Here is a 16,339-nt window from a genome sequence, read left to right as displayed (position 1 = left end):
TGCATTTGACCCTTGAACTAATGGAGGTTAGGAGTGCTGATCCCCCCGCCCCTCAACCGCAGTTCAAAATCCATGTGTCACTTTATACTTGACCCTTTGTATTCATTGTTATAAACATCCACGGATTCAACCAACCATAGACTGTGTAGTATTGTAGTATTTATTGAAAAAGTTCTGTGTATAAGTGGACCCATGCAGTTCAACCCAGTGTTGTTCAAGGGCTACTATACAGTTGTATAGTAGTTTTATAATCCATTTGATGATTGTAATATTTGAAGTTTTGGGGGGTCTGGTATTTCTGCTGGTTCTTGCTCATTGTGCCTTGCTTGCTTAGATGCTTGGTTATTTTTGACTTGATAATGCTTATTGTCCTAGAAACATCATATGGGGATTATTTGAAGTGTAGCATGAAGGTGCCTTCCTCTAGGAGGGCTTGAATGTACTTATATTATGGGAGCGTTACCAGTTGAGGGTCACTGAGTTCTTGTGTTGAGGTTCTCTGGACTACGTAGGCAGTGTGAACCTCAGCAAATGTGTAGGCTTATGGCCAAAACTAATTAGCTGTTCCTCCCTTGTATCTGCTATTACTTTGCTCTGCTTAATACCAAGGCAACCTTCTCTGCTGTCCCTGTGGGTGGTAATGGCAGCATGGGCACATGTTTACTTGGTTTAATTCTTTCCTTTGCAGGTATTATCTTTTTTGGGTTGGGGTAGTATTCTACATTAATGTCAGGAGGGTCTCTGATGTTCTTCCTTGACAGGACTCTGTCCTTCTTTTTCCATAAGATCACCAAAACTGAACTCTGGATTTGACAGGGCTGGGGAGATGCCTTCAGGGTGTAAGTGGATCTAAAGTTCCATTTAGTTCTCTGGGTTCCTGAATTCCCTTAGATTATGGCCCAAGTAATTTGTGGTGCTATTAAAAAAAAATGCTGTGTGTATTTTATATATATGTAAATAAGTAAGTAAATAAATAAATAAAATTACTTAGAGTTTTTTTGTTGGAGGGTCAGTGCAAATAACCTAGCTTGCCACTAATGGAAATGAAGGTAAAAATAAAATTTTAAAAATTGGGGAAATATTCAGTAAAATGATTTTCATTAATTAGATAAGTGAATTACTATAAATTAGGAAGTAGTTATAATTTTTTGTAGGGAGAGATTCCTTTTCATGTTTATTATGAATGTTGTTGATACTTATTTTTTGGTTTGCATCTAATAGTTTTCTCGTTTTAGGGGTAAAGATATTTCCATCATGGCTCATTCAAAGACAAGGACCAATGATGGAAAAATTACCTATCCTCCTGGTGTCAAGGAAATCTCAGATAAAATATCTAAAGAGGAAATGGTGAGACGGTTAAAGGTGAGTAAAATTGGGTTATGTCCTTTGGACATCCATTTAGGATAAGCAGAGCTGGGGGAGGACACCTGTGGAAATCACATAGGGCTGTATCTTGTTAGGGCAACTTCAAGAAAATCAAAGCAGAAAATGTCTCATGGCCAAAACTAATTAGCTGTAATTAGGAGCTAAGAGAGTGGAGTAGATAAAGAACTGTAGGGTTTCCTTAGTTATTGTTAATGGGAGTGCAATTAGAAAGGTGAAGCTTACATTTTCTAGTGCTGTCTATACTTGGGTATAAAGAACAAATCCACAATACGCTTATACTCATTATTATCTGTAGAAAGTTGTCTCCTTCTCCTATATCTCATTTATTTTATAAAAGCAACCATTTTAATTTGAGAAAAGAAATTTTAATTCTACCGAATACTAAGGCTGTATTTTACTTTCTTGTATTTTGAAAGTAGGTTAAAGAGCTTTACTTTTAGCTCTCTGCTTCTGATGTGCAGCAGTGAGTCAAGATTGATGGTGAACTTCCATTCGTGAGGCAGTCACTGTATGGTTAGACTCTCTTCACATTTGTTTGAATAATATTTCATCTTTGTCTTCGAGGCAGTGATAGTCTCCGCGATTAAAATGGTTAAAAGAGCAGAGTGGCCAAGAAGATTGTTAAGCTGATTAGTTCAGATGGTCTTTATTTTTGAGCATTTTTTTCAGTTCAGTGTTGTATCTACCTAGACATGTTGCTTGTTATATTATTATCAATGTTTACCAGTATTTCAAGTGTAAAAGACTTGCCTTAATTAATCATTGAAGGCCCAGGAGCCTTGAAGTACTACTTTATTGTTGCATGGTTTATTTATTAGAGGAAAAAGACCCTAATACTATTGTAAGTTTCACATAAAGTCTTAGTATTATATCCTGTGCATAAAGTATTAGAATGTCAGATATAAGGTGTTCGTTATTCAAAGCAAGAGACATCTTTGAGCAGATTAAATTTACCAATATGTGGATATTATATCTAGTTGGGAACTGTGTGTATTTTATTAAAAATGGTTAAGCTACAGGGCTTCCCTGGTGGCACAGTGGTTGAGAGTCCACCTGCTGATGCAGGGGACATGGGTTCGTGCCCCAGTCCGGGAAGGTCCCACATGCCGCAGAGCTGCTGGGCCGTGAGCCATGGCCGCTGAGCCTGCGCGTCCGGAGCCTGTGTTCTTCAACGGGAGAGGCCACAACAGTGAGAGGCCCGTGTACCCCAAAAAAAAAAAAAAAAAAAAAAAAATTGGTTAAGCTATAAACTCTAGATATGAAAATTTCCATTTCTATGTATTTAGATTTTCTTGACCTATTAAGTTTTTAGAGAAAGAATACATTTATTTCCTCAGATTTGTTTATATTTCAGCAATGATATCATCCTTATTGTTTGCTAAGAAATGAACATTAAACACAGAGACTATACTTACAAGCATTTAGCATTTAGTGTCTTTTATGGATGTTATTTTCTCAGACATCTTTTTTAATTTAGAGGACTCATATATGAGTTATTCGTGAGTTTTATAACACCATCTGAGTTGGTCACAGTATTGAGGAATTCCCATTATCTAGCCCTTGAATAAACTTTATTGATAGTTTTGGTGGAATGATTTTCACAGTGCTCACATTTAGTGCTTGTAGTAAGCTTTCATTATTTTGTAGACATTTCTGCTCAACAATAATCTGGTTACTTTTTTTCTCTTTCTTTTTTCCTGATGTACACTTCCCACTGTTTTTAGCAACCGTCTTGGAGAAATATAGGAAGGATTTAATGTGGGATGATGGTAATTTTTGATATGTACAAGTACAGGTATAAGTTTTATAAGTTATAAAAACTTGTTAATATGTAAAGTGTCATTGTTTATGTAATTTCTAGAATTTCTCATAACATTTTATTCAAAATATACTGAATCTCTCACTCTTGTGAAGCGATTCCAGGGAAAGAAAGAGTTCCTTGCATATAGCTCTTTTTTTTTTTTTTGTCTTTTTTCATAATACATCAAAGCCATCAAAGCATATATCTTAAAAGTAATAAAATTAAACCGGAGAGTAGTCCTGGACATTGTACCCTTAAACTAATTGTAGTGTCAGACTGGAAAGATTAGTCTACTGATGGTTCTGGCCTCTGGTGTAGTAGAACTGAGGGTCTGCTCTGTGAGGAACACTGTTACCCACAGCTGCTCTGAGAATTCAGTACTACATTGGACAATTCATTACTCAGAAGTCTAACTCTACAGCAGAGTGGAAATCCATGCAGTTATGTCTCAAAGACCAAGTCCAGCCCTACTTGTTGATTAGTATTTGTAGCGCCACCTAGTGGATGCCAGGTGGTCACCTTTGCATTAGAGTTGTGTTTAAATGTCCCTGATGAGTTCAGCAATTTTGTCAAGTCTTATGTGAAGTAGGAATAGTACAGACTGAGGCTTCCTTGTGACTGCTGATACTAAGAGAAAGCTCTTCACAGAATTCAAACTATATGATTTTTCACCATTATTGTTTCCATCCCACTTCTTTTATGTAAATGTTTGCTTTCTTCTGCTCACTCCATACATGCCATTGAGTCCTACTAATCAATTGTCCATCTCATATTCTCTTTAACTGTGGTACAAGAAATATTTAATTGGATGCTACAGTAGTTACTTCATGGTAGCTTTTTAATGTTTACGGATTCATCTTTGTCATCCTTTCTTGAATCTGTTTATATATTCTTTTTTAGCTCAGTGTTGTAAAAGTGAGACTAGAAGTACTATGTTAAGCTACTTTTAAACTTTTAAAATCTGGTTAGCAGGTGTGATGGGTAAATGAAAAGTATTTTACTTAGTCTTTTAAAGAAAAGTTGTATTTGCCCTATAGTTCAGAAAGGTCTTGTTCTCTCAGATAGATACTTTTAGGGGAAACATGAAAGTGTATTTATTGGAAGTTAACCTTTGTAATTAATATGGCTTTTATTTCAAATGAATATATTTTTACATGGAGGATTTCATTATTTGATTATTTTGTTTTTATATAGATGGTTGTGAAAACTTTCATGGATATGGACCAGGACTCTGAAGAAGAAAAGGAGCTCTATTTAAACCTAGCTTTACATCTTGCTTCAGATTTTTTCCTCAAGCATCCTGATAAAGATGTTCGATTACTGGTAGCCTGCTGCCTTGCTGACATTTTTAGGATTTATGCTCCTGAAGCTCCTTACACATCCCCTGATAAATTAAAGGCAAGTACTGATTAAAAGAACTGCCAAGATTGACTGATACTTTATCTTTCTGACTAAAATGGGAATTAAAGTATTTAGATTATTTCTTTAGATTCTTTGACATTAGCTGCAGCATTCTTTTGTTAAACTATTGTACTTCTGTTTTCTGTAGAATTTCCTACCCCCCATTAGTATTTAATTTTGTAAAACAATTTCTGATCTTCAGAATAAGAAGTTGATTAGTAAAGTGTTTTCTATACTTTTTTTTTTTTTTTTGGCCATGCCACACAGCTTATGGCATCTGAGTTCCCTGATCAGGGACTGAACCTGGGCCACAGTAGTGAAAGCGCTGAGTCTTAACCACTGGCCCGCTAAGGAATTCCCTATACTTTTTATATTATGTCATCATTAGTGGTATTTCAGTATCAGTTGGGGACACTTGCTTTTCCTTTTTAAAAATTCATATTGAAGACCATGTTCATTATTTAAAACACAGTATCTAGTGTAAGTCTGAATTTATAATATATGAATCCTAATTCACTTAATGTAAGGTGTGATGTGAATTGTTTTGAAGAAAATACAATGAACAAAATTTTAATGAAAGGTAGAAAGCACACTTAGCACTTGGTTATGGTAGTTGTAAGTAAAGGCATGTGAATGAAATAATTTTTAAAATATGAGAAAAGGAGAATAGCATGATTAATCCAGTGGGTAGAAAGCATGAAAATAAGTAGAGCTGTGCAAAAATTTATTGAATGAAGCAAGTTAGAAGAAAATTAGAAAAGCCAACAATAATAAAAGATAATTGTGGAAACTGTTGGTTAGGAAATGAGTCCCTAGGAAGATTACCCAGTGTGGAACAAAAAGACAATTTAGGTTTATTTCATTTAACAAATATTGATGTTAGTTATATGTCAGGAGCTGGGTTTACCTTGGTGAAAAACAACCCAGACTAGGTTCTTGAACTCAGAGAGTTGCTTCTTAAAAACTGGAGTGAGGAACCTGCTCATTTGATCAAGTCAGCCAAGATTCCAGTAAGGCATGCCCAAACTGCTGTGGACATGCTTGTTTCATATATCTTAGGATGGGGAGGTAGGGGACAATATTTGTCATTTAAAAGTAAAATTGAATTGTAAGATTTGAGAATGGTTAGAGACTTAAAGTAGATAACATGAGCTGGCCTGTGGAGTTGTGTACCCAGGTGTATATCCTGATTTCTAATTGTGAACCTTTAATTTGAGGTACTTAATTGGTTTAAGGAGTAATTGTATTTGGTTGACTGTGGGCTGTGGCTCTTCCTCACTAGATGTTTTGTTGGCATTCTCATGAAGAGGGACGTCTAACTTAAGAGTGCTGCTACATGATTTCTTCTACCTCTCTTGTGGATTTCTCAGTTTGAGTTATCAGTGATCTGTCTCAAGGCTTTGGGGTAATGAAAGTCCTCCCAAAAGAATAGCTACAAATCTTGTCTATTAATAATAGGACAGTTTTTGAGAAGAATATTGAAGAGGTATGATTAAATTAGAGTTTTTAGAATCTAGCTTAAAATTTTTAAGTATTTTATTTTTTCTGGTCAGTTCTTTTTTTAATTTAATTTATTTATTTGTATACAGCAGATTCTCATTAGTTACCCATTTTATACATATCAGTGTATATATGTCAATCTCAATCTTCCAATTCATCCCACCATCCCTCCTCCCCCCACCCGCTTTCCCCCTCTGGTCAGTTTCTTTGGTTCGTATTTTAAATGCCACTTTTTTCTTTCATTGGGGTAGTATTAACAGTTATTTGAGGGTGTTTCTGAATACTCATAGAATAGTTTTCACACTATTTTGGTTAGTATCAAGTTTGTATTTTTCTTTGTCTACAGTAGTAATAATAGAAAATTGTGACACTTTGATCCTTACCTTTCCACTGTCAGTTTGTTATTGTCATCAAAAAACCCTTTTTATATACCCAGCTTCACGTTTAGGTCAGTGCTTGTTAGAGAGATGATCAATGAATATTGTCTTTCCATCTCCAGGTAGATTCAGTACAGCAGTTGTTCTCTCTTAGTCAAACCAGAAAGGGTTCGTTCATGCAGGACATATTTTATACAGTACTACTAACAAAGTAACTGTATCTTTTTTTAAAGTAACCATTTTTGAAGGATGTACTTGTGATAGTATTTTTCTTGAAAAGCTACTCAGTAATCTGCATATTCTGTTTCTTCCCTTTTAAGAAGTGCTTGTTTATCATTTTACTTATGAGGGAAACATTTTTTTCTTTTTGATTGATTAGCATGCTTCCTTTGTAGAATTAGCTTTAATAATTTTAACCTTTTCCAAATTTTTCAAAAACTATCGTCATAAAAATTTGACTCAAAGTGATATTGAACTTATCTTTACCCAGGTATAAAGGGGTGTGCAGTAAAAAACCGAAAGCAAGAAATGGGGATAGATTGATAAATGGTAGGGAAGAACAAGTAGTTATAATGACAGGGTAGGAAGCTTGACGAGTTAACTTCTGTGGGTCTTTTTAAAATTTCTAACCTTCTGCAATCTATTGTCTTCTCACTTGGTGATTTTGTTTTGGAATTTCAAGTTTCCTAAACCATGTTCTTGCTATATAATTACCATATATAGTGCTATTCCAGCAAATCTGATCAGTTCAGCTCTCAGTCATTGCAACCTGTTTGTTTTAATGACAGCATAAATTTTAGTTTACTCCATTTTCAGGTCTGTTTTTTTTAACCTACAGTAAGGTGTTTTTCTTTCTCTACTTTAAGATCATAGTAAATGATGTACCGTTTTCCTTTAAAGGGCAGTAAGATATTTGGTGTGTTCATGATGATGCACATTTAAAAAATTCCAGCCAAGTAGAATTTTTTTAAACTGGTTCTTTACAATTTATCATGATAGATACACATGAGTGCTGAATTATCTTTAGGAATTTAGTGGATATTTTCATAATCTAAACAAAACTTTGTCTTTTTTTTTTAAAGGATATATTTATGTTTATAACAAGGCAGTTGAAGGGGCTAGAGGATACAAAGAGCCCACAATTCAATAGGTATTTTTATTTACTTGAGGTAAGCAATATATTCTATCTTGAGATGACATTTTAAACTGGGTTTTGTGCTTGTATATTTTTACTAATTAAAATCTTACCCTTTTCCTTTTTTATGTCTTATTTTTAGAACATTGCTTGGGTCAAGTCATATAACATATGCTTTGAGTTGGAAGACAGCAATGAAATTTTTACCCAATTATACAGAACATTATTTTCAGTTATAAAGTAAGTTTACTTTACAAAGAATATAATCTTTTTTTAAATGTAAAGAATTTTTAACTTACAGGTGAATCTGCATAAACTGTTAACTATGATGAATATTGGAAGGCTAAGGGTTATAACTTAAGAACTCATTAACATAATTTTTATAGATGTTTTGACAATGAATACAGCTTAATTCTGTACTGTAGAGAATAATATGAGTGGCATAAGGTAATCTGTAGCCAATATAAAAATATTTTTTGACTTATGTTATTTTCTTTTATTTAAATCACATATTACTGACTCCTTAATTCATGTGAATAGTTGAGTTCTTTGTGTATTCCTTAAATTTATCTACTAGAATTAACTTCCGTAAAGTAGTTTGATTTTCTGAATTTAAGGCAAAACTAAAGTTGCATTTGATTTAATTACTTTTGATTGTGAGACTGGTGAAAATTAGGAAAAAGTAATCCCGGAAATGTAATTTAAAAAGTATTTTGGGGCTTCCCTGGTGGCGCAGTGGTTGAGAGGCCGCCTGCCGATGCAGGGGACACGGGTTCGTGCCCCGGTCTGGGAAGATCCCACATGCTGCGGAGCAGCTGGGCCCTTGAGCCATGGCCGCTGAGTCTGCGCGTCCAGAGCCTATGCTCCGCAACGGGAGAGGCCACAACAGTGAGAGGCCCACGTACTGCAAAAAAAAAAAAAAAAAATTTTGGATGCTGTTGTAAGATTTGGAAGAGAGGGAAGCTTTAAATGAATATGTAGAATTTGATTTAATTAATACCTGAGTATCATTTTAAAATAAAGTGTAATGTTCTGTGTTATGATTAAATCTTATAAATTTCAGATATACTTTAAATGAACTATCAATTTTGAATTTCAGCAATGGCCACAATCAGAAAGTTCATATGCATATGGTGGATCTTATGAGTTCTATTATTTGTGAAGGTGATACAGTATCTCAGGAGCTTTTGGATACAGTTTTGGTAAATCTGGTACCTGCCCATAAGGTAAGTAGCAATATATATTGAAATATATCGAAAGCCTGTTAATATTAGGGTCCAGAATTTGCTTACGTTTAAAATGCAATTTATCCTGCTTTATAGTTTTGGAGACTTTTATTTTATTTTATTATTACTATTTTTTTTTCCGGTATGCGGGCCTCTCACTGTTGTGGCCTCTCCCGTTGCGGAGCACAGGCTCTGGATGCGCAAGCTCAGCGGCCATGGCTCACGGGCCCAGCCGCTCTGCGGCACGTGGGATCCTCCTGGACTGGGGCACGAACCCGTGTCCCCTGCATCGGCAGGCGGACTCTCAACCACTGCGCCACCAGGGAAGCCCTGGAGACTTTTATTGATTAATATTAATGTACATCACTTGTGTTTAATAAAACATGATACACTTATTAGTCACTAATTAAATGAAGAAATAACAGATTTAGTACATGTGATAAAGTATCTGTAATAACTCAGTTTTGTATAGAATAATGTTTCAAGGAACACATTAATAGCTACTTTGATGCTATTATATAACTTTATATGTTGGGAGATACACAACCAAATAAGGCCTTAGGTAAAAGACAGTGATAGTGTAGATGGTGGGGAGGGGTGAAATTAAAAGGGAAGTCTTGGGCTTCCCTGGTGGCGCAGTGGTTGAGAGTCCGCCTGCCGATGCAGGGGACACGGGTTCGTGCCCCGGTCCGGGAAGATCCCACGTGCCGCGGAGCAGCTAGGCCCATGAGCCATGGCCGCTGAGCCTGCGCGTCCGGAGCCTGTGCTCCGCAACGGGAGAGGCCGCAACAGTGAGAGACCTGGGTACCGCAAAAAAAAAAAAGGGGAAGTCTTTACTAACTTGGAGAAAAGGATATGTTGATGACACAAGTATTTCTTGCCTGGGTGATATTAATCAAGTTGTGTGTGTGTTTTGGTGTGTTTCGTTCTTTGAAAATGACTAACACTCTAGTAAGCAGTTGGAAATATGGTTCTGTGATTCACCAGTATAAAGGTCTCTGCAAAATTAAGACCTTTCTGGAAAGATATAACTTAAATTTATAGCTACACAGCATTCACAAATATAATGCTTCATTAAAAATGACCTCATAATCCAAAATTTCCAAACTTTTAAGAAGTCCATCAATACTGAAAATCAGACACTAAGTAAAAATTCAGATAATATATTTATTACATAAAAATACTAAATACCTTTAAAAGGATTAAAGATAACACTTTTATGTTTTAATCTCTAGAAGCATAAGAGTTAAAAAGTATGATAGCTAGACATATGAAAGGAGAAGAAGGTATGGTTAGGAAAAAAAGTAGAAATGAAAAATGTTCATAGACATCAAAATATTTTTTGGATTATAAAAGATATTTAGAGAACTAGGAGATACAGCTGAGGAAATTGTACAGATACAGTGAGATAAAGTTAAGGAAGATATAAGCGATAGAATGAAAAGGTCCAGTATATTTAAAAGTGATGCAGAACACCGAGTAAGAATGGAGAAGAGATGATATTCAAGTAGATATTTGCTTAAAATTTTCTAGAACTGATGAAAAGTGTAAATTTATGAGTTAGGTAACAAAAGTGTCATGAACAGAATAAATAAAAATAAACCCCAGTGTAGGCATATCCTGGAGAATTTGTAGAATGACAAAATAGAAATAATCTATAAAGCATCCAGAGGGAAAAGACATAGCCCTTAACAAGGAATAAACATTAAACTGATTGCTGACTTCTCAGTAGCAAGGATAGATGCCAGAACATATGGACCTATATTTCCAAAGTACTGAGATAAAATAACTGTATACGCTGGCACACAGTTGCTATCCAATTTGTGTGAAATTAAGACATTAAATATACAACTTGTCAATAGATCCTTCCTGAAAGAACTACTATTTGAGTACTTTAGAATAATGGAAATTGGACTTGAAGGAAGTGAAATGTAAGAAGTATTGGTGAACAATGAAATGCTCTAAATAAGAACTGACATATAAAACAAAAACAGTAGCAATAATAATTATAATGATTAATTAAAGGGATTTTAACAAAATGGTCCTAAACCACTGGATAAAAATAACATGTAAGATTGAATGGCCTAATAGAGTCAAAGAAGTGATAAGAAGTGATATGATCTTGCTGATGATCAGGAGTATAGAGCTTTTGATTTACTTTGAACTTTATTATTTTTTTAAAATTAATTTATTTTTGGCTGTGTTGGGTCTTCATTGCTGTGTGCGGCCTTTCTCTAGTTGCAGTGAGTGGGGGCTACTCTTCATTGCAGTGCGTGGGCTTCTCACTGTGGTGGCTTCTCTTGTTGCGGAGCACGGGCTCTAGGTGCGCGGTCTTCAGTAGTTGTGGCTCGCGGGCTCTAGAGCACAGTCTCAGTAGTTGTGGTACATGGGCTTAGTTGCTCCACGGCATGTGGGATCTTCCCGGACCAGGGCTCGAACCCATGTCCCCTGCATTGGCAGGCGGATTCTTAACCACTGTGCCACCAGGCAAGTCCCTGACAGGTGGGTTCTTAACCACTATACCACCAGGGGAGCCCTACTTTGAACTTTAAATGAAGTATTCATGTTAAAATTTTAAGGATTACAATGCAAGGAAGAATTACAATAAATGTAAATGGCCCAAATTTACTACTTCAGGTTGTCAGATTAGATTAAAAATAATTCAACTGGTCGTTGTTAATAAGAGATAACAAAAATACTGTCACAAAAAGGTTGTCACTAAAAGGATGGAAAAATGATTTGCCGTGCCAGGCACATAATAACTGAAGGAAAACTGAAGTAACTTGTATTGATTTTAGATGTTATAGTCTTTACCAAGTAAAGAAGGGAGTTATACAATGATAAGTTTTAGTTCTCAGGAAGATGCCTAAACTTGTTTTCACATAGGCTCGATATATATAAAGCATACATTAAAAGAACTATAAGGAGAAACAAACTCACAATTTGGTGGGCCATTTTAATACATTTCCAATTGATTATAAGTCAGATAGACCAACAGTTCTTGAGGATTTTAAAGCAGCCTCTAGCACTCATAATTAATCTGTCAAAAGAGTAAATCATGATGGCAGTTATAAGAAATTTAGAAATAATAATTAAAATGATACATATTAAAACCTGTGGGATTCAACTTAAATGTTGTTTTAATCTAACTTTAATTTTTTTTTTTTTTTTGCGGTATGCGGGCCTCTCACTGTTGTGGCCTATCCCGTTGCGGAGCACAGGCTCCCGACGCGCAGGCCCAGTGGCCACGGCCCATGGGCCCAGCCGCTCCGCGGCACGTGGGACCCTCCCAGACCAGGACACGAACCCGTGTCCCCTGCATCGGCAGGGGGACTCCCAACCACTGCGCCACCAGGGAAGCCCTAATCTAACTTTATAGTTAAAGTGTGAAATTCAAGAGATTATAAAATTATCGTTAGAATATACAGTCTGTACAAGAAAGTAAACCATGAAGAACAGAAATGAATGAAATAGAAAACACAGTGACATTTCAGAAAAACCTAAAGTTGGTAATTCAAAAAAGTATATTAAATAGGCATACCCTTGGCAGTTTGAATCAGAAAAAGGGAGATGGTATTAATATACAGTTTTAGAATGAAATGAGGAACAGCAGGCATTAAAAAGATCAAAAAACAATTCCATGAATAGTATTTTATGCTAACATATTTGGAGTTGGACAAAACAAATTTCTAGAAAATAAAACTTGCCAATTTTTCTCAAGAGAGAAAATCTTGAGTAACCTTTAACCAATAAAAGAAATTTAATTGGTTTTAAAAACTATATCCATAAAACAAACAAAAATATTTCCTCCTAAACAACGATGACAGTAATAATAGCAACAGCAGCAGAACTCAAACCAAGTATGAAGGAATTTAAACACATCACCAGGCGATTTCTATTAATCATTTAAGTGCCATATAATCCTGATATTCAGCAAACTTTTTCAGATTATAGAATAGGAAGGCATGCTCTACAATTCACATTATGAGCAGAATATAGTCTTCATAGGGAAAACTAGAGAAAACCAAGTTCAAGAAAGGAGGATAATAGGCTAATTTATAATACATTCATGTAAATCTAATATAAAATAATAGTGGACACTATACAGAATGTTATAAAGTAATATTGGTAGTGAGCAAATTGGCTAAATTTTAGGAATTCAAAGATGGATTAACATTAAAAAATATTTGTGGAAATTAACAGAAGAGAAAAAATAATCAATAGATGTATAAGAAAACCATTTGATAAAATTTAGTATAACTTATGATAAAAAATATTATTAGCATATTTGAAATAGAAAGGAACTTCCTTAAATTGATAAGGTTATATATGATAACTGCACTTAATGGTGAAATGCTGAAGGATTTTCTTTGAAGTTAGGAACATTGTCAAGATGTCACTTCTACTCAGGAAAAAGTCAAGTTTGCTATTTCGAATAGGCATTAAACTAGAAGCCTTAAGTTAGTGGAGTAAAACGAGACAAAAAATAAAAGGATTAGAAAGAAGAGACAAAACTGAAATTATTTGCAGATGTTACAACTGCCTGTGCAGAAAACACAAAACAATGTACAGATTAGTTTCTAGAACAAAGAAGAAAATTCGGCAAAGTTGCTAGATATAAGATCAATATATAAAAATCTGTTAGTATAATTTCAAAAAATTTTTATTTGTATCTTTAACAAAGACTTGAGCTACTTAGAAATTTATTAACAATATGCATGACCTTAATGTTCAAAGTTTTTACAGTTGTTGGAGAAGTGTAAGAGACGACTTAACTATGTTGCATGATTTGTTACAGTTGTTTATGTAATGGGAAACTCAGTATCACAATAATTTCATTCCTCTACATACTAATAGATAACCTAATCAAAATAGAAATTGTGAATGTGTATTGCGTGTATATATGTGCATGTGTCTATAGTTTGACAAATTGGTTTCTGAAGAAGAATAAGAAAGCGGGGACTTATCTTACCTGGTGTTAAGACATTATTTCCATATGTCCCTTTGACTGTAATCAGGCAGTAATAGACAAAGGGACATATGGAAGTAATGGAAAATTTACAAATGGGTACATGGTTGTATAGAAACTTGAGAGTGTGAGTATTACAGGGAAGTCATTGGAGGGAATAATGGACTTGAATATCCATATGGAAAATAATATAAGATTCTTATTTCACACCATGCATAAAAATAAATTACAGGCAGAATAAAGATCTAAATCTGAAAAGCAAATCTTTGAAATTTTATTTGAAAATATAAAACAACAAATTAACCTCAATATAGAAAAGAATTTTAAAAATATAGAGAGCGCACAAGCCAAATAGGAAAAGATTAATATATTTGGTTATATTAAAATGAAAACTTTTGTATGTCCTAAGATACCATAAGCATTGTAAAAACATAGGTATAGGCTCTAAGATATGTTGTGCATGTAATTGGCAAATGTTTAGTGTATAGAGAAACTCTACAAATAAGAACAAGACAAAACAGCTCATTTGAAAAAAGGCAAAGGTAGTATTTATAGAAAATTATTTCTTATATGCACAAGGAGGCATGTATCAACACAAGACAGTTTAATGTCTATGAATAGGAGAATGAGTAAATAAGCTGTAGCATATTATAAATGAAAATACTAAACAGCAGTTAGATATTAATGAAATGATACAATACAAAGCATCAATGCAGATAAATCTAAAAATACGCTGAATGTGAGTTTCAGGATATACACAGTTTTCCTGCTGTCTGTAATATGTTTGAACTGGAATAGTGATTCCATTTCAGATCTTTGGTCATGATTCTTTCCATCATCAAAATCTCTTAGAAACAGTTTCTTAAGGTATTGTTTCTTGTGCTTTTTTTCTTTTCATACTTGACTATGTTTCTTTTTTTTTTTTTTTTGGCAGTGCTACATGGCTTGTGGTTTCTTAGTTCCTTGACCAGGGCTCAAACCCGGGGCCCCGGCAGTGAGAGTGCTGAGTCCTAATCACTGGACGGCCAGGGGATTCCCTTGTTATGTTTCTTATATCCTTGGGCTTCCCTATGCTCTGAGATGTGCTTCGGGAAAATCTGCTTTCCCATAGCTGCCCCAAACTCTTTTGTCTTTCGCCACCTGAGGATTCCCCATTTCTGCCCGCACTAGGACCCAGTTCATTCTCTTATGATGTTTTGGTTCTTTTGGTCTTGGAGTGAAATAACCTGTATTTGTACTCAGCTGAACTGATTTGACTTTACAGCTAGCTTTACAGTGACTCATTATCTCCTTTTCTGTCTAATAAACATTTATTGACCTTTTCTATGTGGTTTACCTTATGCTGTGAATAAGATATGAAGAGAATATAATTATCCTTGCTTGGAAGGGATCTTAAGATCTACTAGACCAGTTAGTCTTAGGAGAAAAGTGGCTTTGCCGTCGCCCTTTTATTCGAATTGAATCTTAAACAGTTTTCTCATTCATTGACTTAACAGTAGCTTTTTGAATACAGGTAATATTTCCTTTTTCATATTTAGTGGTGTATAACATAGATACTGTTGTTTTTTGTTTTCTTCAGAATTTAAACAAGCAAGCATATGATTTGGCAAAGGCTTTACTGAAGAGGACAGCTCAAGCTATTGAACCATATATTACCAATGTAAGTTTTACTTGTCCAATTGGTTGTCAGAAAGATTAGCCAAAATTTTAAAGACTGCTAGAAGCAGAATTTCGGCAAGTGGTACATACTTTAACATTTCATATTGTTTTAATAATTAAGTGTATTTTTTTCTCCTTATTTAAAATTATTATTGGTTAATATTTTCTAGAAAATTAGCTCTCATATTCTTTGTTCATTCATTTCTCTCTTTCAAATTGCCTAGGAACTAAAACAGTTTTTATTTTGGTTAGCAAGATATACTGTTTCTATTCTTGGAAATCGAGTTAAATGTAATTAGATAAATCTTATGGAACTTATCATTATTCAGAGAAGTTGCTTACAGCTTTTTGGAAATTAAATTGATTTGTATAAGAAGAAGATATGAACTAATATCAAGACATAAAAATTGAAGGCAAGTATGAATGACAGCGGTGTGGTGAAAGTTGCCTATCTTGCTCTCCCTGGGGTAGATTCCATATAAGTCTACCTTTTCTGAGAAGGGGGAAGAATTGCAATGAAATGAGCCCTTTCATTATCATCTCAAATCTACTTATTTATGGTTAACGATCTATTTATTTTCAGAAGAAATGTATTTTATCTGATAGATTCACTGATAGAAGCTTATTATAAATTTTAATTTTCCCCCCATAGTTCTGTTGAGTTGCACAACTCTAGGTGGCACCATTCACATTGTTTTTCATGTGAATGGTACCTACTGGAACAAATCTAGAATGCAGTCTTGATGTTGGCCTCTGGAATTGTGTAGCTGGTCTGTCTCTCCACCTGCTTTCCAGTTTTACCCAGATCTAAACATGTAAATCTGTCTTGAAAAAAGTGAGAAAGAAAACCTTTTATAATTACTTATGTACTTAATTTTCCTGAAG

The 16,339-nt window shown here is 34.6% G+C and overlaps 1 protein-coding gene across 1 annotated transcript in view; it reads left to right on the top strand.

The window, feature by feature from the left end:
- The first annotated feature begins 1,239 nt into the window (after positions 1-1,239).
- The window catches only part of PDS5B (PDS5 cohesin associated factor B), a 120,960-nt gene continuing 105,860 nt past the window's right edge, over positions 1,240-16,339 (top strand). The window contains exons 1-6 of the mRNA XM_007464260.1: positions 1,240-1,362; positions 4,382-4,585; positions 7,548-7,634; positions 7,743-7,840; positions 8,700-8,826; positions 15,375-15,455. Of these exons, the coding sequence (XP_007464322.1) occupies positions 1,255-1,362; positions 4,382-4,585; positions 7,548-7,634; positions 7,743-7,840; positions 8,700-8,826; positions 15,375-15,455 (705 nt within the window). The 5' untranslated portion in view covers positions 1,240-1,254. The remainder of the gene's footprint in view (positions 1,363-4,381; positions 4,586-7,547; positions 7,635-7,742; positions 7,841-8,699; positions 8,827-15,374; positions 15,456-16,339) is intronic.

Source organism: Lipotes vexillifer, unplaced genomic scaffold (genome assembly GCF_000442215.2).
Source record: "Lipotes vexillifer unplaced genomic scaffold, Lipotes_vexillifer_v1.1 scaffold120, whole genome shotgun sequence".
Classification (NCBI taxonomy): Eukaryota; Metazoa; Chordata; class Mammalia; order Artiodactyla; family Lipotidae; genus Lipotes; species Lipotes vexillifer.
This window is presented reverse-complemented; position numbering and strand designations above follow the sequence as displayed.